This window comes from Colobus angolensis, unplaced genomic scaffold, assembly GCF_000951035.1.
Source record: "Colobus angolensis palliatus isolate OR3802 unplaced genomic scaffold, Cang.pa_1.0 Scaffold8, whole genome shotgun sequence".
Lineage (NCBI taxonomy): Eukaryota > Metazoa > Chordata > Mammalia > Primates > Cercopithecidae > Colobus > Colobus angolensis.
The window spans coordinates 12,599,590-12,621,793 of record NW_012121820.1 but is presented as its reverse complement, the minus strand read 5'-3'; the positions used below and the strand labels follow the sequence as shown (position 1 = coordinate 12,621,793).

General features: G+C 52.5%; 2 protein-coding genes across 5 annotated transcripts in view; one reads left to right on the top strand and one right to left on the bottom strand.

Annotated features, from left to right (window-relative positions):
- Nucleotides 1–11,977, top strand: part of PLCG1 (phospholipase C, gamma 1) — a 39,068-nt gene extending 27,091 nt beyond the window's left edge. The window contains exons 10-32 of one of the 2 annotated variants that reach the window (XM_011929044.1): nucleotides 33–151; nucleotides 234–319; nucleotides 394–514; nucleotides 1,230–1,398; nucleotides 1,543–1,665; nucleotides 1,748–1,849; nucleotides 1,936–2,123; nucleotides 2,448–2,648; nucleotides 2,730–2,849; nucleotides 2,933–3,113; nucleotides 4,144–4,221; nucleotides 5,066–5,169; nucleotides 5,378–5,474; nucleotides 5,754–5,823; nucleotides 6,403–6,560; nucleotides 8,458–8,554; nucleotides 8,686–8,910; nucleotides 8,994–9,142; nucleotides 9,661–9,775; nucleotides 9,880–10,041; nucleotides 10,149–10,237; nucleotides 10,353–10,537; nucleotides 10,716–11,977. In XM_011929044.1, coding sequence (XP_011784434.1) covers nucleotides 33–151; nucleotides 234–319; nucleotides 394–514; nucleotides 1,230–1,398; nucleotides 1,543–1,665; nucleotides 1,748–1,849; nucleotides 1,936–2,123; nucleotides 2,448–2,648; nucleotides 2,730–2,849; nucleotides 2,933–3,113; nucleotides 4,144–4,221; nucleotides 5,066–5,169; nucleotides 5,378–5,474; nucleotides 5,754–5,823; nucleotides 6,403–6,560; nucleotides 8,458–8,554; nucleotides 8,686–8,910; nucleotides 8,994–9,142; nucleotides 9,661–9,775; nucleotides 9,880–10,041; nucleotides 10,149–10,237; nucleotides 10,353–10,537; nucleotides 10,716–10,758 — 2,982 coding nt within the window. In that variant the 3' untranslated portion in view covers nucleotides 10,759–11,977. Of the gene's footprint in view, nucleotides 1–32; nucleotides 152–233; nucleotides 320–393; nucleotides 515–1,229; nucleotides 1,399–1,542; nucleotides 1,666–1,747; nucleotides 1,850–1,935; nucleotides 2,124–2,447; nucleotides 2,649–2,729; nucleotides 2,850–2,932; nucleotides 3,114–4,143; nucleotides 4,222–5,065; nucleotides 5,170–5,377; nucleotides 5,475–5,753; nucleotides 5,824–6,402; nucleotides 6,561–8,457; nucleotides 8,555–8,685; nucleotides 8,911–8,993; nucleotides 9,143–9,660; nucleotides 9,776–9,879; nucleotides 10,042–10,148; nucleotides 10,238–10,349; nucleotides 10,538–10,715 lie in introns of both variants that reach the window. The other variant, XM_011929043.1, reaches the window with a different exon arrangement.
- Nucleotides 11,978–18,357: 6,380 nt separating this feature from the next.
- ZHX3 (zinc fingers and homeoboxes 3) overlaps nucleotides 18,358–22,204 on the bottom strand; it is a 119,632-nt gene continuing 115,785 nt past the window's right edge. The window contains exon 5 of one of the 3 annotated variants that reach the window (XM_011929040.1): nucleotides 18,358–21,413. In XM_011929040.1, the coding sequence (XP_011784430.1) occupies nucleotides 21,141–21,413 (273 nt within the window). In that variant the 3' untranslated portion in view covers nucleotides 18,358–21,140. The remainder of the gene's footprint in view (nucleotides 21,414–22,204) is intronic. The other 2 variants (XM_011929041.1, XM_011929039.1) reach the window with 2 other exon arrangements.

The following is a 22,204-nucleotide window of genomic DNA, read 5'->3' as shown; positions in this document are numbered from 1 at the left end:
CTTTCTCTTCCCTTCCACATGTTCCTGGACAGTTTGTCACCTTCCTGTTCTCCAAAGAGAATAGTGTGTGGAACTCGCAGCTGGATGCAGTATGCCCGGACACCATGAACAACCCCCTTTCCCACTATTGGATCTCTTCCTCACACAACACGTGAGTGTGGCTCCTTCGGGCCCACCCAGCTTCTTCCCAGGAGGGCCCATCTGACCATACATGCCTCTCCTTGCCTATCCAGGTACCTGACCGGGGACCAGTTCTCCAGTGAGTCCTCCTTGGAAGCCTATGCTCGCTGCCTGCGGATGGGCTGTCGCTGTATTGAGTGTGCGTGGGGTCCGGGGCTGGGGGAGGGAAGATGGGAGGCCTGCCCGCTTGACCATGATGATGTTGCTCCCCAGTGGACTGCTGGGACGGCCCAGATGGGATGCCAGTTATTTACCATGGGCACACCCTTACCACCAAGATCAAGTTCTCAGATGTCCTGCAAACCATCAAGGAGCATGCCTTTGTGGCCTCAGAGTGAGTCAGAGGCTGGAAGACCCAGGGGTTAACTTGGCTCCAGCTCTCTCATTCTAGAGGGACAGAGGGCAGCAAGACTCCTCGAATACCCTGTCCCCTCTCCCTCAGCCTTTCATCTTTGTCCTTCCTCTTGGCCTCTCCTCGTCACCTGCTTCCTGTTTGAGCTGTTGCTTCCCAAGTTACACTTTCTGTTTCCTACATGTTGAGCCCACTTTCTTTTTCATGGGCCCTTTAGACTGTACAACACATGCTCTTCTCATCTTCAGGAAACATGCCCTGCTTTCTTTAGGCCAGTGTCCTGCCAACTCCTTTGCCCTCACAGCCCAAGAGATTGTCTTCCCTATATCCCATTCCTTCCATTCTGTTTACTGCTTAAACTGTGGTCACTGGTCTCCCTTAGCTCACCAGGGCTCTAACAGCTAACTTTGGAGGCTTCTCCTCTCTCCTGGCCTCTTTGGTGGCCTCATTTTTCTTGCACTGCTGAGCAGCCTCCATAATTGGGCCAGCTCGGGACTGCATCAGTGGCCACCCTTTGGTTTCCACTGCTGCCACAGCTGTAGAACCCCCGCTTCCCCGCCAGTGGCTATGGTCTGGGATAGTTTTTATAGACAAGAAGCCCCCAGGCCCTTGCCTCCCAACACCTCACTGTGAGGGGCTACTTAGACCCCAGAGAATTGCAGAATCTGTTTCACTGTGCTTGTCCCCCACCCCACAGGTACCCAGTCATCCTGTCCATTGAGGACCACTGCAGCATTGCCCAGCAGAGGAACATGGCCCAGCACTTCAAGAAGGTGCTAGGGGACACACTCCTCACCAAGCCCGTGGAGATCTCCGCTGATGGGCTCCCCTCACCCAACCAGCTTAAGAGGAAGATCCTCATCAAGGTGGGGGTGGTGGGCTTATTGGGGAAGCCCCACACTTCTCAGTGCCTTGCCCAGGCCATGGCTTCGGCTATTGGGCCTAAGCCTGGGTGAGGAAGTGGGGTGATGACTGGAGTCTGCATTGCCCTGTTCTGGTTGCCCTTCCAGCACAAGAAGCTGGCGGAGGGCAGTGCCTATGAGGAGGTGCCTACATCCATGATGTACTCTGAGAACGACATCAGCAACTCCATCAAGAACGGCATCCTCTACCTGGAGGACCCTGTGAACCATGTGAGGACTGGGCCGGGCTGGGGGTGGTGGGCCAGTGGGTGTGAGGACCCTGGCTCACAAGTCCCTCTTTGGTCCGTTCCAGGAATGGTATCCCCACTACTTCGTTCTGACCAGCAGCAAGATCTACTACTCTGAGGAGACCAGCAGTGACCAGGGCAACGAGGATGAGGAGGAGCCCAAGGAGGTGAGGAACCAGCTCAGGTCTGGGGCTGGGCCAGGTCAGGCCTGGGCCAGGGTCCCAGTGTCTTTGCTGTTGCCTTCCCCTGACAGGTCAGCAGCAGCACAGAGCTGCACTCCAATGAGAAGTGGTTCCATGGGAAGCTAGGGGCAGGGCGTGACGGGCGGCACATCGCTGAGCGCCTGCTCACTGAGTACTGCATCGAGACCGGGGCCCCTGACGGCTCCTTCCTCGTGCGAGAGAGTGAGACCTTCGTGGGCGACTACACGCTCTCTTTCTGGTAACACTTCCCATGCAGATGCACATGTTTAGTCAGCGTGTGTACACAGACACGACATCACCTAGAGATAATCAGTTAACATTTGAGCCTTTGATCCAGGACAATAATTATGCTTTACATGGAACATAAATTTCTCTCTCTCTCACCCCCCACCATACCCCTCCCTTTTCGGTTCATTTGAAGCCTTTCAGTGCGACTGCCCACACCTGAGCTCCTCAGGAGATTGGCCTCCCCCCTTGAGGCTTGGTGCCTCATCTGGGGTGGAACTTTCTTTGGGGCCCTGGCCTATTTCTCCCAGCCTCCCTCATGTTGTGTCTTCCACAGGCGGAATGGGAAAGTCCAGCACTGCCGTATCCACTCACGGCAAGATGCTGGGACCCCCAAGTTCTTCTTGACAGACAACCTCGTCTTTGACTCCCTCTATGACCTCATCACACACTACCAGCAGGTGCCTCTGCGCTGCAATGAGTTTGAGATGCGACTTTCAGAGCCTGTCCCACAGACCAATGCCCACGAGAGCAAAGAGTGAGGGAGGGACCTGGGGCTGGGCAGGGCAGGGCAGGGCAATGGGTGGTGCTGGCTGGGCCTGACTCTGCCTGTCCTCAGGTGGTACCACGCGAGCCTGACCAGAGCACAGGCTGAGCACATGCTGATGCGTGTCCCTCGTGATGGGGCCTTCCTGGTGCGGAAGCGGAATGAGCCCAACTCATATGCCATCTCTTTCCGGTGAGGGGTGTGGCCCTGGGTTGTGGGGCCTTGCTTGAGTCTGAGCTGCCCTGACCCTGTGTGACTGTTTTGTCCTTGTGAAGGGCTGAAGGCAAGATCAAGCATTGCCGTGTCCAGCAAGAGGGCCAGACTGTGATGCTAGGGAACTCGGAGTTCGACAGCCTTGTTGACCTCATCAGCTACTATGAGAAGCACCCGCTATACCGCAAGATGAAGCTGCGCTATCCCATCAACGAGGAGGCGCTGGAGAAGATTGGCACAGCTGTGAGGGGCTGTGGTAGACGGGGCATGGCAGGGGAGGCAGGAGAGACCCAGAATCTTAGCAGTCACTGGATAATCTGGATATGTGTAACAGCAAGGCCTGGGGTGTTGTAGGAGTTCATAGGAAGGCCCCTGAGTCCAGCTGGGAGCCAATGTGGGTACCAGGAGGGTGTCTGGAGGAGGGGACACCTGAGCAGTGTCTACAAGGATGGGGACAGGCACATAAGCAGTGGGTTCCCCATGAGCCAGGGTGAGGAGTGAGGAGGTTCTGGGGCTCACACTGGGAGAGGTGCACCCAGTGGAAACTCATCAACCTGGGCTTGGCCTGGACTCTGTCCTAGGGCAGGTAAGAAGAGGCTACCCAAGAGTAGTTGTGGAGCCTCCTGGTGGATGGTATGGAGGGCAGAGCCACAGGAGGTGAGACCACTGAGGGAAAAAGTCAGGACTCATGGCAGCACAGCTGGTGATAAGGGCCCTGGACAGAAGAAAGGGGTCTAGGACCAGGAGATCAGTTGAGAGACTTCTGTCCTCAGTAGACAGGGCTGGCTGGGGAGAGGCCTGTTGTCCACTGGCACCAGGGGCTCAGGTGATGGAGAGGAGTGGCAGGAGGAGTGTAGGGAGTGGAAAGGCTCTTCCTGACTGGGCTCAGCAGTGAACCAATGAGCCACTGAACTAAAGCACTGAATATGGGTAGTCTGTGAAGGGCCCACCTGCACATAGCTCAGAAATACTTGGGAGTTTGGGCATTTCGGACCTGAGAGATTTTAGAATCCTGGACTGGGCCTCACGTATAAGAATGTGAAGAAAAGAAAGGGTGAGACCCGGCCTGAGGCCTCTGAAGCCGTCTCCACTGAGGTTGAAGGATCCCTGTGGACCAGGTGCTAGTGGTGGTGGCCGCCTTGGTGGCCTGATGAGGAAGGCCAGGTGGAAGTTTGCTGCACTGGGGGAAAGGGAAGCTGCTGCGGAAACCAGTAGCTGCTTCCTACCTCTAGGCTCTGGGGCATTAACATATCCCATTGCATCCTGTTTCCAGGAGCCGGACTACGGGGCACTGTATGAGGGACGCAACCCTGGCTTCTATGTAGAGGCAAACCCTATGCCAACTTTCAAGGTACAGCTCAGGCCTCTGGGTACAGGAAGCTGGGGAGGGTCCCCAGCTGCTCAGCTGCTTGGGGCTTCATTCCTGTGTTCTGGGCCATCTGTGGTCTTTATGGAGAAGTGGTGGTTGTGGTTTTCCGAGGCCCAAGAGGTTGTGAGAGATGTGTGGTTGGTGAGCAACCGCAGGTCTTCCAGGGCCAACCCACTCCCTAGCCCCTACCCTTTAGGTCAGCAGTGACCCTTTAAAACTCCTGTGGATGACCCCCGTTTCCTCCCTGGGCCGCAGTGGGGTAGGAGCTGGGAGGCACACTGGCTACTCATTCCCCAGCCTCATGGAGCTCTGTCAACACAGGTTCTTTTTCGTTTTGCCTTTTTCTCTAAAAAGGCCTGGGCCCTGTTTTTCACCCCCTCCCCTCCACAGCCAGGGGATCTGGAAGGAGGTTTTTCTTTCCACTTCACAGATGAGTGGTGGGATCCCATCCAGGCCCCATATGCTTCCAGGTCCTGGGGAGGCATTCAGGGCAACTGTAGACCCTGCCTTCTTGGCCTGCCAGCCCTGACTCCTGGAAGCAGATTCAGGGTTCTCCCTGTGGCCCAGGGTGGGGCTTAAGGTTCCACCTGGGTCCTGAGGTACTTCACTGGCAGAGGCCCTGCCTCTCTGATCATATCTGTCCTGGAGCCTCCCTGCAGGGCAGTAACAAGAACTATAACTGGGGCCTGTTGATGGCAGTGTCATCTCCCACTGGCCTGACCCCAGGCTGGGAAGCCCAGGCACACGTGTGTGTGCACGTGAAGCCCCAGGTCAGCAGTGGCAGGGAGAGCCTTTCTGCTCTGACTGGTGCTTCTCACCTCTGCAGTGTGCAGTCAAAGCCCTCTTTGACTACAAGGCCCAGAGGGAGGATGAGCTGACCTTCACCAAGAGCGCCATCATCCAGAATGTGGAGAAGCAAGAGGGAGGCTGGTGAGCCAGTGGTGTGGTAGGCCCAGAGTCCAAGGGCCCCAGTGGAGCTGGGGCCCCAAAGACATGCATTTGTGATGTGCTTGTCTCCTGTGTGCACCAGCAGTGCCTATCTCAGCCTGGCTTAGGCATGGGAGCCCCTACCGAAGGATACCCTCCTCATGGGAGTTTGGGGTGGTTGCTGGAGGTCAGCACCCTATGGCTCCCACAGGTGGCGAGGGGACTACGGAGGGAAGAAGCAGCTGTGGTTCCCATCAAACTACGTGGAAGAGATGGTCAACCCCGTGGCCCTGGAGCCAGAGAGGGAGGTAAGACCAGAACCACCTGAGGAACAGCATTCCCTATCCCCAGATTCTCCTTGGCATGCCCCCATCACACAGTCCCAAGCACGCACGTGCATGCATAGACACCTTTCACATGGACTGGTCACACAGCCCACGTGGCCACGCTCGTAGTCTCCCATATACCTGTGCCGCGTTTGGCAGTCACAGGTACACCCACAAGATGTATTTGTCCCATGCACACAGATATCCCCTCACACACCTGCAATAGCCATGCTGACCATTGGTGGGCTTTGCTTCCCACAGCACTTGGACGAGAACAGCCCCCTAGGGGACTTGCTGCGGGGGGTCTTGGATGTGCCGGCTTGTCAGATTGGTGAGCTCCCATCCGTTTCTCTTGCCCACTGTTCCCTAGGGTGAGGTTCTTTGTATCTCTCTCCTGCTCCTAGGGAGGAAGCTGATGGCTGAACCCCAAAGGCTGCCCTCCCTCGAAGCTCTCCCCATGCTCTGGACATCCCCTTGACACCCTGGGCTCCCTTTGTCACCCTCAGCTTTGACCCCTGCATGTTTACCCCATGCCAGGCACTGGGGAACCCGCCAGAATCGGCAAGGATGATGCTCCTGGTTGGCTGACGTCCCTAGGCCTAATGGGTTGCACCACAGGGATGTGACAGAGGCTTGGAGATGGGGTGGAGAGGGAGACATGGCTTGAGGGAAGAAGCATGAGTCAGAGCTAAGTTGGAACACTGGCTCCACTACAACCAGCAGTGACTTGTTTGAGTTGCAGCATCGTCATCTGTAAAATGGGCCTGCAGAGCAGTCCTTCCCCTCATGGGGTGTGGGAAGGAGGAAATGGGATGAGATAGAACTCATTTGAGCCAGTGCCTGCGGTGTGAAGTGGGGTGGAGGGGGTGAGATGTCTGTTCCCAGCTTTTGTCTGCTCTCGCCCTCCCAGCCATCCGTCCTGAGGGCAAGAACAACCGGCTGTTCGTCTTCTCCATCAGCATGGCGTCGGTGGCCCACTGGTCCCTGGATGTTGCTGCCGACTCACAGGAAGAGCTGCAGGACTGGGTGAAAAAGATCCGTGAAGTGGCCCAGACCGCAGATGCCAGGGTGAGATCTTGCTGGAGCCTGGTGGGGGGCAGTGTGTGGGCCTGTCAGGCAGCTAAGGCCTCCAGCTCCCAGCACAAGCCCCCTCAGAGCAGTGGGGCAGCCAGTGGCCTATGCTAGATAGGCCACAGCCCCTGCCTTAGCTAGGGATGGAGAAGAAACACACACATGAGATGCAATGTGGTGTGTTTAGGTCATGTTGAGTTTGAGATACTGATGGGTTGTTCAAGTGGGTCTGGTTAATGGGCAGTTGGATACACAAGACCAGAGCTAAGAGGTGAAGTCCTGGGCTGGAAGCAGGAATAGAGTGGGGGCTCAGGCATAGAAGGGATGAGGTGGTGTTGAATAGGAGGAGAACTTGGAATGGATTGAGAAGCTCCATATGAGAAGGCATGGGCAAGAAAAGGAGCCCAGGAAAGGCAGGTCAGACAGACTGCGGGCCACTGTTGAGGGAGGGGGTCTGCTGTGTTGAGGGCTACAGAGGTAAAGACAGGCACGATAAGAACTTGTAAGTGCCCTTTGGATTCAGCAGCAGCAAATAGCCCTGGTGAGACTTTGGAGCTGCATCAGCAGCATGGCTGGGGTTGGTTGGCAGTGGGGAGTCTGGAATGGCAAAGGCAGAGCCTTTGTAGGGCCTGTCCTTGAGGGAGAGGACAGGTGGCTGGGGTTTGAGCAGGCTTTCATGCAGATAGCTGAAAGGAGCAAGCAGGGTGTGAGATGGAGCCCAGGCTTAGCTGGTAGGACCAGCCTTCTGGGGAAGGGTGGCCTCTTCCACTGAGCCTGGGGGAACAGAGAAGTATTCTCAAGGGCTAGGGAATTCCTACTTGGTGGCCCTTTCACCAAGTGCATTTGGTAGATGGGTCTGTAGCTGCTTTGGAGAGGGCAACTGCAAGCCAAACAGAGAAGGGATAGGGTGCTTGCCAGGCTGTCCCCTAGAAGAAAAGGTGCTGGCATACCAGGTGGTTGAAGGACTGGATCCGGGGGTCTAGGCTGAAAAAGGAAGAGTCTAAATATAAGCTACTGAGGCCGGGTACGGTGGCTCACACCTGTAATCCCAGCACTTTGGGAGGCTGAGGTAGGCAGATCACAAGGTCAGGAGTTTGAGACCAGCCTGACTAATATGGTGAAACCCTGTCTCTACTGAAAATACAAAAATTAGCCGAGCATGGTGGCGGGCACCTGTAATCCCAGCTACTCGGGAGGCTGAGGCAGGAGAATCGCTTGAACCCAGGAGGTGGAGGTTGCAGTGAGCCGAGATCACGCCACTGAACTCCAGCCTGGGCAACAGAGCAAGACTCCGTCTCAAAAAAAAGAAAAAAAAAAAGCCACTGAAAGAAGAAAGTCCTCCAGGGGTGAGAGGATAGGATGGGGTGCTTGTAAGTGGGCTTCTGTAGAGATTTGCCATGAAGAGTGGGTGGTTATATTGGAGTTGGGGGAGCTGAGGCAGTGAGGATCATCCTTAGGACACAGATGGAGACCAAGCCAGGGGCCTACATCCCCAGTGCAGTCACAGGTGACACAGAAGAATCATTTTTACCCTGGGATGAGGCTGAGTAATGAATGGTCAGAAAGTGTCACTTGGGAGTGTGGCCAATTCCAGGATCCCTGGAAGGTCACTGGGAACATGGGTGGTGATGAGGAGTCTGTATCCCCCACCCCTCTAAGAAGGCTGGAGGGCAAATGTGTCCTCTGGGACAGAAAAGAGGAAAGATGATTCCAGGATGAGGCTGAGGACAGAGCTCCCTCATTTACCGTTGGGTGTGGTATCTGGAAGGTACAGGGGAGGGTGGGAGATGGGCCCAGAGCACCTGCAGTGTGGGCATACCCAAGGTTGGCAGGGGCTTCCTTCTCCTGGGCAGGGCTGTAGCCTGGGGCTACAGGGCCTTGTGTGTGTCACCAGCTCACTGAAGGGAAGATAATGGAACGGAGGAAGAAGATCGCCCTGGAGCTCTCTGAACTTGTTGTCTACTGCCGGCCTGTTCCCTTCGATGAAGAGAGTAAGGGCCAGGGCCCAGGCGGGGTGTGCGTGTGCCTAGAGGGCCTGGTGGGTGCAAAAGGAGTATTTAGTTATCCTCCTAACACTTTCTGGGTGGGCGGGCTCTGTAAGTGTTCTCCCTGTTTGGCCCAGAGATTGGCACAGAACGTGCTTGCTACCGGGACATGTCATCCTTCCCGGAAACCAAGGCTGAGAAATACGTGAACAAGGCCAAAGGCAAGAAGTTCCTTCAGTACAATCGACTGCAGCTCTCCCGCATCTACCCCAAGGGCCAGCGACTGGATTCCTCCAACTACGATCCTTTGCCCATGTGGATCTGTGGCAGTCAGCTAGTGGCCCTCAACTTCCAGACCCCTGGTGAGGAGGTCCCCTGTGAGGAGGGTGGGGAGGGGTACTGTGGGGCAGCTGGACTGGAATACACCATAACCTGCCTCTTCCAGACAAGCCTATGCAGATGAACCAGGCTCTCTTCATGACGGGCAGGCACTGTGGCTACGTGCTGCAGCCAAGCACCATGCGGGATGAGGCCTTTGACCCCTTTGACAAGAGCAGCCTCCGCGGGCTGGAGCCGTGTGCCATCTCTGTTGAGGTGGGTGCTGCTCATCTGGGCTTCAGGGTGGGAAAGGGGCTGGTTGCCGTTGGAGTCTGTTTATGTTGGGTTCCCCAAAAGTGGGCATTTTCAGGCATCAAGGTGGTCAGGGTGGATGGGGCCTGAGCAGAGTCGTTGAAGGGGTGAAGAGAGCGTGCACTCACTCTATGCATCTAGGATGTGCAGAGCCATGGGGTGACTTGTTCTGATGAGATCTTTTTTTCCCCTAAGGGGAGGTCATTTAAAAGATTTCTGTGTTAAATAGACATGGATTTAACATGAAGTGGATTGCAAAACTCACATGGAAATTTTGGCTAAAGCTCAGACCTCAAATAAACTGGGCAGCAGCTGCTCTGGACAGCTTAGGTCCCCGATGTCGGGAGAGACTCCATGGGCAGTGTCCTGGGGGCCCAGCAGAGGGCGCACTGCCTCCACTTCACAAATCCTGCCTGAGCCTCCGCAGTTGGGGATTGGAGGGAGCAGGAAGGACAATCCCAGGCCCTTCTGTCTGCCTACAGGTGCTGGGTGCCCGACATTTGCCAAAGAATGGCCGAGGCATTGTGTGCCCTTTTGTGGAGATTGAGGTGGCTGGAGCTGAGTATGACAGCACCAAGCAGAAGACAGAGTTTGTGGGTCAGTCTGTCTTCCCATTCTCCTGGGGCACTGCAAGCCCCTCCCCACCAGTCATCCCATCCTCTCCCAGGGTGACCTGGAGCTTTTTGTTGTTGCCTTCATAGTGGACAATGGACTCAACCCTGTATGGCCGGCCAAGCCCTTCCACTTCCAGATCAGTAACCCTGAATTTGCCTTTCTGCGCTTTGTGGTGTATGAGGAAGACATGTTTAGTGACCAGAATTTCCTGGCTCAGGCTACTTTCCCGGTAAAAGGCCTGAAGACAGGTGAGGACCATTCCTGGAGGCAGTGCCCCTGCAATCTTGCTGGCAGGGTGGGGCTGGGCCCCTTGCTGTCCCTCGTGGGCTGAGGGCCAGGCTTTTCCTCCTTCTAGGATACAGAGCAGTGCCTTTGAAGAACAACTACAGTGAGGACCTGGAGTTGGCCTCCCTGCTGATCAAGATTGATATTTTCCCTGCCAAGGTATCTGCAGCAGGGGTGGGCTGGCAGGGGGTGGGTGGGAGGAGAGCCAGACAGCAGCCTCGTGAAGTACAGAGGAGTCATCGACCCTGTTGTGCACCTGCCTTCGTTGAAGCAGGAGAATGGTGACCTCAGTCCCTTCAGTGGTACGTCTCTGCGGGAGCGGGGCTCAGATGCCTCAGGCCAGCTGTTTCACGGCCGAGCCCGGGAAGGCTCCTTTGAATCCCGCTACCAGCAGCCATTTGAGGACTTCCGCATCTCCCAGGAGCATCTTGCAGACCATTTTGACAGTCGAGAACGAAGGTGAGGGAGATGGAGGGAGATGGAGGGGTGCCAGAGCCAGGAAGGCAGTGGCTAGGTCCTACTTCTTCAGTGTTTCTTTCTCCTGGGTAGAAAAGTTGTAATATTGTCTGGCTTTGGGCTGCCTGATTGGGCTACAAGGCCCTGCCTGCCAGTAAGGACACTCTTCTCTTCTGTCCAGGGCCCCAAGAAGGACTCGGGTCAATGGAGACAACCGCCTCTAGTTGTACCCTAGCCTCGTTGGAGAGCAGCAGGTGCTGTGCGCCTCGTAGAATGCCGCGAACTGGGTTCTTTGGAAGCAGCCCCCTGTGGCGGCCTTCCGGGTCTCGCAGCCTGAAGCCTGGATTCCAGCAGTGAATGCTAGACAGAAAGCAAGCCATTAATGAGATGTATTACTGTTTTGGGCCTCCATGTCCCAGCTCTGGATGAAGGCAAAAACTGTACTGTGTTTCGCATTAAGCACACACATCTGGCCCTGACTTCTGGAGATGGAGCCTTCCATCTTGTGGGGCCAGGACCATGGCCGAAGCCCCTTGGAGAGAGAGGCTGCCTCAGCCAGTGGCACAGGAGACTCCAAGGAGCTACTGACATTCCTAAGAGTGGAGGAGGAGGAGCCTTGCTGGGCCAGGGAAACAAAGTTTACATTGTCCTGTAGCTTTAAAACCACAGCTGGGCAGGGTGAGAGGCTAGATGCCCCTGCAGTTTGGCCCTGGAGCCAGGGTAGAGGAATGTAGGGCCTGCATGGAGAAGGGCTCTGCCCTGCCTGAGGAGGAGGACACAGCACAAGGGCACATTGCCCATGGCTGGGAACATGACCCAGCCTGAAAGATACAGGGGATCATGTTAAAAATAGCAGTATTATTTTTCTTCTCAATGGTATTGTAACTAAGTTATTTACTCCTCATGCTCCTCACCCTTGTAGGGAAACCTTGGAGTAGAGCCTTGGAGAGGAGAGTGGCAGGTGGGCTGCCTGCTGTGTTAAGAGGGCTTAGTTTGTGTAACGCACTGTCAGGAATTGGGGGGCGGGGGGGGTGTGGGGAAGAGAAGAGAAGAAATAGCAGAGCCTATTTTGGTGAGGTTGTTTTTAAGTCAAAGAAGACTCAATATGCTTTCCCTGAGGAATGAAAAAGCGATTGAGGAGCTGCCTGCCTTCTGGGTGGGTGGGGTACAAGCAGTTGGGTGCTGAATGAAGCCGCCATCCTTATGGCAGCTTCTAACTGGTAAAAAAGATCCAGGGATGGAGATGGGAAGGTTAAAAAGGCAGCCCGCACCTCAGGACAGAGGCCGGGGTCCAGGCCCGTGGGCGCAAAGGTGCCTCATAGCATAGCCAGCATTCAGCACACACAAACCTACTGCCCACATTTGGGCTCAGGGTTGGCCATTTGCTAGTTCTGCTGCCCTCTTAAGATCTGACTGCCAAATAAATCATCCTCATGTCCTTTTTCCTTTGACTTGTCTGCTCTTTGGGGGGGCTCAGGAAAGCCTGTTGTGTGGGGACATGCTCAGTAGAAACAATCGCTGGATGATTCTGCAATAGAAGCAGGTGGGAAGTTTCTGGAAACGTCTCAGGTTAAGCAGTCCTTCCCTCCTTTGGGCTAACAGGAGTTGTGGGTCCACTCTCTCCCGCTCATCCTCTGAGGGTGTGTCTGAGCAGAGTACATCCTGCCTGGGTTCTTTGTGGCCAGCCAGCTTTGGTGGTGAGCCGGAACCAACCAGAGCCCCTTTCCAGTTCCACAGAAACCTTGACTTCCAAAAATACTGCATTCAGTCAACACTGCCAGGTGCCATTCTGGTTGTCTCCAGGACTTGGCAGCTGAAATCTCTGTGCCCAGAACACAGTTGAAAGGCCCTTCTCTTCCTGAGGCTCTGGTTTTCATAGTGGGCTGTGCTGGGATGGAACAAAAATGATGCCACACAAAAAATTTTAGATGATAGAGCTGGTTCCATGGATGACATGAACATGCCAGTATCAAACAGCGATAGTGCTCAGGTTCTTGTGTGACTTTCTTCTACAACTTCACAGTCCCAGCTCAGAGAGAGGAGGGTGGCTTTTTCCCATACACAAGAAGGTGGTGGGTGGGAATTCACCTGGGCCCTCATGATCCATGCTTCCTCTCTAGATGTTTATGGCCTGGAGAGAAAGGTTTCCTATCAGAGAAGGAAGAGGACTGTGTAGGCCCTTCTGTTAGGGCCCATCTGCGTTGGTTAGGACATCCTTGGCCTGTTGGTGTTGACCCTTTTAATTTTCATCAACACATATCTCTATTTGCTGAACAAGTGTCTTTCTGGAACACAACCTGGGGAACGGACAGCTGCTATGCCTTTCTTAAGGCAGCTTTGCAGACCTGAGACTCACCTCTCTTGGGCTCTGTAAGACATTGCCTTTGCCTCTCACTGCAAATGTTTTGATTGTTCTTCCTAGTGGAAAACGTGCCAACTCTCAAGCAAATTTAAAGATCATTTTCACTTCAAGACTCCTCCAGACAGACCTGACAAACGTTGATTGACCCAGAAGGCGGAGTGTTGGTAGGGAAGACCGTCACTTGGGGCCGAATGCTTTGGCATCAGGAGTTGTTTGCCCCGTCCCATGCTTGTAGGCCGTCACCCGACAGTGCGACAGCTCAGGTTTATGACCTGTGGAGTCTCAACCCTAACAGCACATGAGCACCACTTAGGAAGCGTCTGAAAAATGCTGGTACCTAGGGCCTTAGCATAGGTATTGTTCAAAACCTCCCAAGGTGATATTAAATGAGTAAGAGGGTTGAAAAATACTGATTTTGGCAGGGCAAACTAAAAGAGCAGGCAGGGCTGGGAGAGGGAAGTCAGTGGTACCAAAAGGCAGATGGGCTCCCTTGCGGGCTCCTTGCTCTCCTGTCATCACCGGTAGAACTTTCTGGCTGACACACCAGAGACAAGTAGACTGGGTTCAAAGTGACAGACCTTCACTTTCAACAGCTTTGGCCCAGCAGACATGTACACATACAGGGCAGAGCCTACAAGGTCAGGGGGCATTCTGCCCCCTGCCACAGGAAAAAGGCTGCCCTGTGGGAAGATGGCAGGAGCCGTTTCTGACCTCGGTTGAGTATCTATGGCCATGAGCAGAGAAGGCAGGGGTCTCCCTCCTGACCAAGCACAGCTTGAACATCACCTGAGAGCTGGGCCTGGACCTAGAAACTTGTCTTTCAACTTAAGCCCATCACTCACCATATGAGTTCTGTTGAGGGCGGGTAGAAAGCAAGTAGGTTTAGGTTATCCCACCAGACTAACTCGGTGAATGAAAAGGTAGTGCCTTCTTCACATTTTAATTAAATGGATCAAGCACAGTCTCAGCCTGCGACTCCTGTCTTCTCTGGGTACTTGAGTAATTCCCAGGGGACCTGTGCTTAGGGGTTAACCTAGGCATTCTGTTCTCTGCCTGGAGGAACCCCACAGCAACCCCCTGGCTGGCCGCTCCTGTGAATCACCCACAGTGTCCCAAGTGAGTCACTGCCTGAGTCCACCCACTACGGCATTCAGCTGACTGGCTCTGCCAGTTGCATGCCAGTTTGGTCTAGTTTCCAAGGACCTGGCTTTTGGGATTCAACACACACTGCTTCCCCATGATAGAAGCTGAACTCCTATTCTGGTGTCCAGAATCACCGCCTGGCTCCACCGTAGGTGATTTCATTTCAAAGGACCCTTTTTCCTTCTGCCCCAGGCCTTCAGGGCCACCCCAACAAAATTCAATGGCTTTGGATCTTAAAAGTATGGGCTTCAGTTTTGTTCCTCCAGAAGGCCCCTGGGTCCTTATATTCACTAACACCCAACCCCACTCCAGCAAATGACAGGCTCTGCTTTTCAGCACTCACAGGAACAGAAAAAGACTCGCTAGTGTCCTCTCACCAGATGACACCAGCTTTGACTGTTTGCCTTTATCTATTTAGCATGATTTCTAACATATCACCGTTTTCTCATGTAGAAGCCAGTGCAGTGAACTCATCAGTGCAGAAGACAGTGAGTTGGAACTTCTCTAGTGAACCGAGGGAAACTGCCCCACCCATCCACTGGGGTTTAAGATCCACAGAAGTGGGCAAGAAGAAGTGAAGTGTTTTTGGCTTTTTTCCTGACTCCCCCATAAAATAAGTCAGCAGATGTGAAATATGTTTTTATTTAGGAATAATCAAAAGGTTCGAAGTACCATTGAGGCCCATTTCAAATTGTACAAGCAATTTGTCCCTGTTCCCCTCCTTTATCCAAATCCAGATAAAAAATCTAGGAAATGTGCAATTTGCATCTTAGAAATAGCAGCATCCCCACAGGGGACCTCATGAGGCCTGGAGATTCAGCCCCAAGAGGGAAACCCCACTCCTGCCTCGTCACGACCACAGTCCAAACCAAAGTTGGGTTCATTTTTTTGTTAAAACATTTACCCAGGGTAAAGAATTGCCATTCTACCGAGGCTTCAGTGATCGAGTGTGCCGTGTTCGCGGTTTGGTCGCTCACCTGGCCATGACAGGAGAGGGGACCCTCTTGCAGAGTTTGGCTAAAGTTTCATTGTGCCTCAGAACAAACAAAAACAGGGCAGTTGTCTCTTGTTTAGCACCAAGATGATCACCTTTTCAGCCATCTCTCCTAACAGCAGACTGCTCAACAGTCACTCCCCAGTCTTACACAGGGAACAAGGCTTTGTGCTGAAGACTAAAATGCAAATGGGTGCTAGAAAACCAGGAATCAAGACCTTGTCAGGAGGCATCTACAGGCCTTTGGCAACCTCCCTGACTTCCACAAAGGCTGCGCTCAGTAAAACTCTCAATGAACAATGGCCAGCAGGGGAGAGAAGAAGGTGGGCGTGTTTTCTCTTTAATAACAATTATGGCACAATCTGACCCTCCTAACACTTCTGAACAAAGCAACTGCTCAGAAGCGCAGCGGGAACCCTCTACACAGGGGTGACTGCTTCTCCCCTGGCCCTGACCCAGTCTAACAGGGAACAACCCGGTTGCTGTGCTGGGTCCCTGCTGGGGCCATCGCCCACTCCTCACTCCTGCTGAGAGTCTCATGTGGGGCTCTGGCCCTGTTTCAAGCAAACTGCAAGAATGAGACAAAACTGTATGGGCAGGAACCAGGGATGAGTGACAAGATGTCCCTAAACAAATTACAGGATTCATAGGTACCATGTGGTAGATTTTTCTTTTAAATGTATTCCTACTCGGGTTTGACTCTTGGGAAAGACCAAGCACTTGTAGCTCTCTGAATTCAGTGACTAAACAACCTGACATTTCACCTTTAACTCCAGTCACATTCATCTTGTTTTTTTCTTTTTTTTTTTTTGAGATGGAGTCTCGCTCTGTCACCCAGGCTGGAGTGCAGTGGCGCGATCTCAGCTCACTGCAACCTCTGCCTCCTGGGTTCAAGCGATTCTCCTGCCTCAGCATCCTGAGTAGCTGGGATTACAGGCGCCCGCCACCACGGCAGGCTAATTTTTGTATATTTAATAGAAACGGGGTTTCACCATGCTGGACAGGCTGGTCTTGAACTCCTGACCTCAGGTGATCTGCCCACCTCGGCCTCCCAAAGTGCTGGGATTACAGGTGTGATCCTGTAATACCATTGCACCTGGCCAAGTCACATTAATTTTGAATCATCCACTTATGGAAAGGAACAGAAGTTAAAAAATATTAACCAAGAAAAACTATTCATTAACACATATAGGTGCTCATCTGTGTGTGTGCGTGTGCGCGCGCGCGCACACACACACACACACACACACACACACACATTTCAAGCCAGTCTCCTGAAGGAAGAGGCACTAATGGCAGGTGAATGCTCAGGCTCCTCTCAGTACCCTGGGGCTCACCACCTATCCAAGTGGACAGCAGGGAAGGTGCCTACAGTCCCCACCAGAGCAGCTGCCTTCCTCCCTTCTCCCTTTGCTCGGCACCTGCCAGAGCAACCACAAAAGCCAGGTTCTGAGGGCTGTGGAAGCTTGGGACCAGGAACAGGCTAGTAACTACGTTCTTCACCATCCTCAAAGTCCTGTGAACCCAAAGACAGGACTCGCGAAAACTGAGGAAGGGGGTGCTTTTCCCTGTCCTTGTCCCTATGATAACCAGGGTCTGCCTAGTCTCATCCCCAGCCTCTGGGTTCCCTCCCCTGCTCTAGACTTCAGGGCAGTTAGAATGGATGACTCCTGCTGGATCTAGGGCTAAATAGAAACTTCTCTGTCATATCTTCAGTGTGATGAAGGACTGGGCCCCCATTCAAAGAGGTCAGATTTGTGGGCAGGCAAGAGCTCAGGAATGAAGAACCAAAAAGGAGGCTCTCAACCCCTCTCCAAGGCCAGATACTCTATGTACTCCCATTAACTTCACAACTAAGTGCAGATGCTCAGTGAATTCAGAGACAACTTGGTTAGCCCTGCCCTACCCTTCCAGGTGTCACCTGGCACTGGGAACACACAGACTGCAGCAGAAACCTGTTGGTTCCATTTGCACTCAGAGCAAACCAAGCAGCACCTTGATTGCCACGTTTCATCCAGCCACTCTGTCAAAATCAAAACTGTTTGCCTCACCAGCCCTGGTGTGGCATGGCCCAACCATGTCCCTGCCCCATTTAAATGGCCAGAGAAAACTACATGGTGAGTATATTAGGTTGAAGCCTTGCTTGGGGAAGGGACTTGAGCACAGAAGAAAGGCTTGAGCTCTACAACTCCCTGCTTGCTCAGACACTGGAGCCTCTCAGAGATCAAGTACTCCCCAAGCTACATGGGAATGGCCCCTGTGGTCTGGGCAGGCTGGCTGAGTGACAGAGGTCTGTGCTCTCAGGGAAAAGGAGAGAAGGAAGCTGGGTCAAGAGACCCTGAAGGGGAGGGTCCATGTCTGGAGTGCGGGGAACTGAGCCCTGCTGGCTACTTGACCTGGGTGGGCTGCTGGCTTTGCCCTGGAAGAGTTGACTATGTGGGCCTTCATGTGTCTAGAGGATTTTTCTTCTCCAGCATATAACTACCTTGAGAATGGATGTGACATGTGAAAATTTAAGCTTAATACAAAAGCACGTCTTCTGCAAATGGTGAGTCAAACTGGTGAAATCTCCCAGGTAAACTCTGAGCAAGAAAAAAGAGGACATGACTTTAGGAAAATCCCAAACTAGGTTTGGTTTTAAAATTTTCTTCTTGGCTGGCTCTCCTCTCCTGTAAGTTGCCTTTATCCACTTGGGGTGTGATATCTGAACTGAAAAAGCTGCACCAGTCTGAGGATACTGGTCTAAGAAGAGACAAGACCAGAGACTATGAGGCTCAAGCAGAGAGCATCCACACAGCGTCCAACCAGAAAGGCCAGTGTCCTTCCTCTGTAAAAGGCAGCCAGGAACAGATGTCCCAGAGCCAGGAGGGAGAGGAAGAGAACACAGCACCTGCCACTAGGCCACTGACTGAGCAGGATAAAACCCACAAGGGCCACATCTCAGGCTAGAGAATATACAAATTTCCTGGTGGGACAGCCTCCCAAGGCCAGCTGGAGATGAGACCACTAGTACATGTGGGAGCCCACAAAGCACTACCCAATGTTCTGTCCAACTTCCTCCTTGTGCTACTAGAGAGCAGAGTGTGGAGTCCTTGTGTCAAGGTGCTTTGGTCCACCTGAACAGCTGCCTGTCACTCAGCCAAGAGAAAGGAGCTTTAAGTTGTACAATCACTGCCAGACCTCAAGGCCCTGGCAAGCCATCCAACTAGGGCGTTTTCAGGAACCCAAGATTCTCAGAAATGATACTCCTCCCCTCCCAAAATAAAAAAGCTCCTTTATAGTCAAAAACGAAAACAAGTAATCAAAATATACAAAGCACATGTATCAAATTTAAATTTCCTTTATCAGAATGATGATCTGGTTCACCTATGAGAACCGGATCTACAACCTCATGTAAAAAACAAACAGGTACAGGACATCAGCAACAACAACAAAAAACAATAAAAGATGATTTTACTATCTCTGACGAGTCCAACTGCATACAGAGAAAACGGATAAGATTAGCCACTTCTTACAGGCTTTTCCTTCAGGAGAGACTAACTTCACCCACCTCTCAACTCTGCAGCCCACAAATGCCTTCTACTGAAGGCAACAACAAAAGTTAACCCTTTGGCAGTGTGCAAAACCACAATGAGCTGTCCTGTGACAAGGGCTACATACCTGGCTGCTGCCATCCCACATCCCCCACTGCCAATGGGCTAGCATGGGTGTGTCTCTGTGCACGATTGGCTGCATTCAGGGTTTTGCCCCCAAACCCTTGAGTACCTCCTACAACGTCCCTTTAAGCACCTGCGTGGTGACTGCCTCCCTCATCATCGCTTCTGATCACCTTTCAAGGATAAGGTCCAGACCATACTCACTCACTCTCATCCAAGAGCAGAGGAAGAAGGATCTGTCCAGACTGCTGGGCTCCTTAACATGGGCATTCTTGCCTTTTGTGGTGTAGCCCTGGCTGTTGGGCAGGGCTAACATCTGTAAGAAAAACATACCAGGGCAGGCAGCACTGTACTTTTCCACCTGAAAGATGAGCTAGTGCCCATGGCTGGGTCACTCTAGGTCCTGCATGAACTTGTCCACCAACTGTGTTTTGCTGTTTGGGTTATAAGTTAACTGTGAATACAAGTAACCAAGAAAATCCTCTCCATAGACCAACTTCAGCCGGTGCATGCAGGGCTCTGGAGGTGATGCCAGCAGGATCTGGAGTGAGGCACTAGGTGGTTTCTCAGACACCTGGAGATGGCTTCGGCCTGGGCCACCCCAGACGCCTAGTGCACTGGTGCCCCTCCAACACAGGCTACTTCCCCAATACCCACGTGCCACCAAGTTTCTCAACTGCACATGCCAGATGCACGTTTTATGAGAATCAAATGAGTATTTATACTGTGTGTGTGTGTATATATATATAAATTAATCTGCACGTATATAAACACTAAAAGGAGAAATTCCAAGTGTCTGTTCTCTGAAGAAAAGCAATCACTCGCCACTCTTGGCAATTCCTCAAGGGTTTTTGAGACCAAACATCTTCACTCCCCAAATTAAGAATACAAAAATAGGCTGCAAAACTTGCCAAGTATTCACAAGTCCCTGTTTGAGACAAATAAGATGTGGTCCCTATTGGGACAGGGAGGGCAGAAGATGACACTTTAGAAGAACACGATTTTGGTTTCCAAAGCCAGCCCTCTCCTAGAAGGCAGAGGGGCCACTGCCACGCTTGTCCTTGGAGCCACATGAGCACGGTGCCCTGCCAGGTCCAGTTGCCTGGGTGGGGGAGGACAGTCCCTGAACCACCACCAGTGCTTCTTGCCCAAAGCCCTTGCCCTCTCTCTGGGGTCTTCCAGCACTGTCACCCAGTCCAGCCCAGGAGGCATCTGTGCCCACGAAGCCTGGTACCTGTGGCTTGGCACTCTGGGAAGAAGGTGGTTTCTAAGACGTCAGTGGAGCTACAGGTGGACAGGTCTTTAGTTCGCCCCTCCTTACCAGCTACTCTCAGAGCAACCGGTCTTGGGGAAATTGAGGATTTACCATTTAGTACAGCTCTGTAAGCAAGTTTTCTAATTTTCAAAGGCACCCTTTCCTGTAATTTTCTCAATTCAAAAAAGGACATGAGGGTTAGGCTAAAGTAGAGTTCTTGTTTCCAAGTTTGGGGATATAAATATAGAACTTTAAAAGCATCCTCACAAGGACCAGTGATGCCCAGCACCCTCGGGTGTGCATCCAGCACACCGGCCAGACGGGGGTGGGAGCCAGGGGCATTCTGGGTGTTCTGCCAGGGATCCCTGCATGCAAGTCTTTGTGCTAAAGACCACCCTATCTCTGATAATTCCAAGAAGTCAACAAATCCCTCCAGCCTTCACCCTTACTAATGGGCCAGTGTGTTATTCCTTCCCAAACCATAGGAGGCTCTGAAATGAGTGTGGAGAAAGGGCTCTGAAAACTGCAGAGGTCAAATCTACAGGCTGTGGCTACAGACTTCCATTTCTTTTTTCCATATTTCTCTCACTCCAAACATGTCTAGATAAAAAAAAAAAAAAAATGCAGGCACATAGGTCAGCACATTAGGCTTAACAACAAATGTTTCTTTAGTTGATCTGATAACTGAAAAGTTATGGTCCACGATTCAAACTCCCATGAAAAAGCAGAATTACAGTAACAACTAAAGAGAGCGGTAAAGCATCCAACACTACTCACATTACCAGTCCATTTTTTGAGCTGAGGGTTACAGCAGGTTCTGAGTAGCCCACAGGCAAAGCAAGCCTGGCATGAAAGGTAGCCAGTCACCATTTAATGCAGCAGAGATCTCTTCAAAGGTATTGCTTCACTGAGGAACACAAAGGGGGCACAAAGGGACTCCAGATGCAGCTTTGTGTCTATAACCTCCCTGTCTGACTGTGGAAGGTGAGGGGCATCTGTGACCCAGCAATCCCCAGAGAACAGACACAGGTCATTTTTAGAGATGACATAAATGACAATGCACTGCTTGGCTAACCAAAGTTTCTACGTAATGACAGTGTTGATAATCTGATGTTTTATTTAACATATAGAGGTGGATATATATGTTAAAAACTTGATTCTGTGTCTATGAATATGACTATGAAATCTGAACTATTTTATCCACTGGAAGGTAAAGGAAAGGTCCTACATTGTGGGAGGAAGAACTGATGAGAACCCCATCTTGCTTGCTGCTTGCTTGGTGGTGGACAGGCCGAGGGTAGCGGCAGGCTCTGGGCTGTCTGCGAGGACTCCGGAAGCTCTCCCAGGTGCTCAGCAACCAGGCATGGAACAGCATGTGGCAGCAGAGTTGGGCTTGGCTCTTCCACGTGGCAGGCGGTTTCCCAGACTGGCCAGTCCTTCACATTAATCAGATCAGATTCAGTCTGTTTCTGAGAAGAAAACACATGCCTGTCACTCCACGGCAGCTGCCACCTGTGTAGCCCCCAGGGCAGCCTGGTCCTTGCTGTATCAGGGTGGCGTCACTGGCTTTGAGGACGTCTTAATTCCATGAGCAATGCCCTTCTGCCACCCACTCCCCCACCCTCCAGCCTGAGGGAATGTGGGTTAAGGACAGGATGCTGGCTCAACCTTGTAAGGCCATCAGACTCTGACATACCCCGCTAAACCCTAGGCCTAGCAGCTGCAGCAGCGGTTTGGCCTCTCCAGGCCCACTAAATCCCCCTAGCTCCCCAGGCTTCCGCCACCACCGTGTCTCTGGAGTCCTGTCCTAAAATGCTTCATCCTGCCCTCTCCTTCCAGGCTCTCCAGAATATACTGTTCCAATATAACAGCAGCTGGGTCTAGTTCTGATATGTATTCTACATATGTCTTCACTTCAACCCTGAAGTCAAAGTCAAAGTAAGGCCGATATCCAAGAGGTCCATCATCTGTGATTCATACAGAAGTGGTCCTTAATTGCAGCTGGCTGAGAAAGCCATGAGAAACCAGGTACAGATAAACAGACCAGCCCTTCCTGTACCCACAGTTACCTGTCTCAGACAGAAGAGGACAATGCCAATGGCATGGCCACCCCCTGCCATTCCTGCTCTGTCCCACAAAGGACAGCAACATGTCACTTTGTGTTGGATTTAGTAGCTGAGGGGAGCCAATGCTTGTGATTCAAATCCACTCATCACATTTCCATGTTGACTTTAAGAAAAAAACCATGGTAAAATATAAA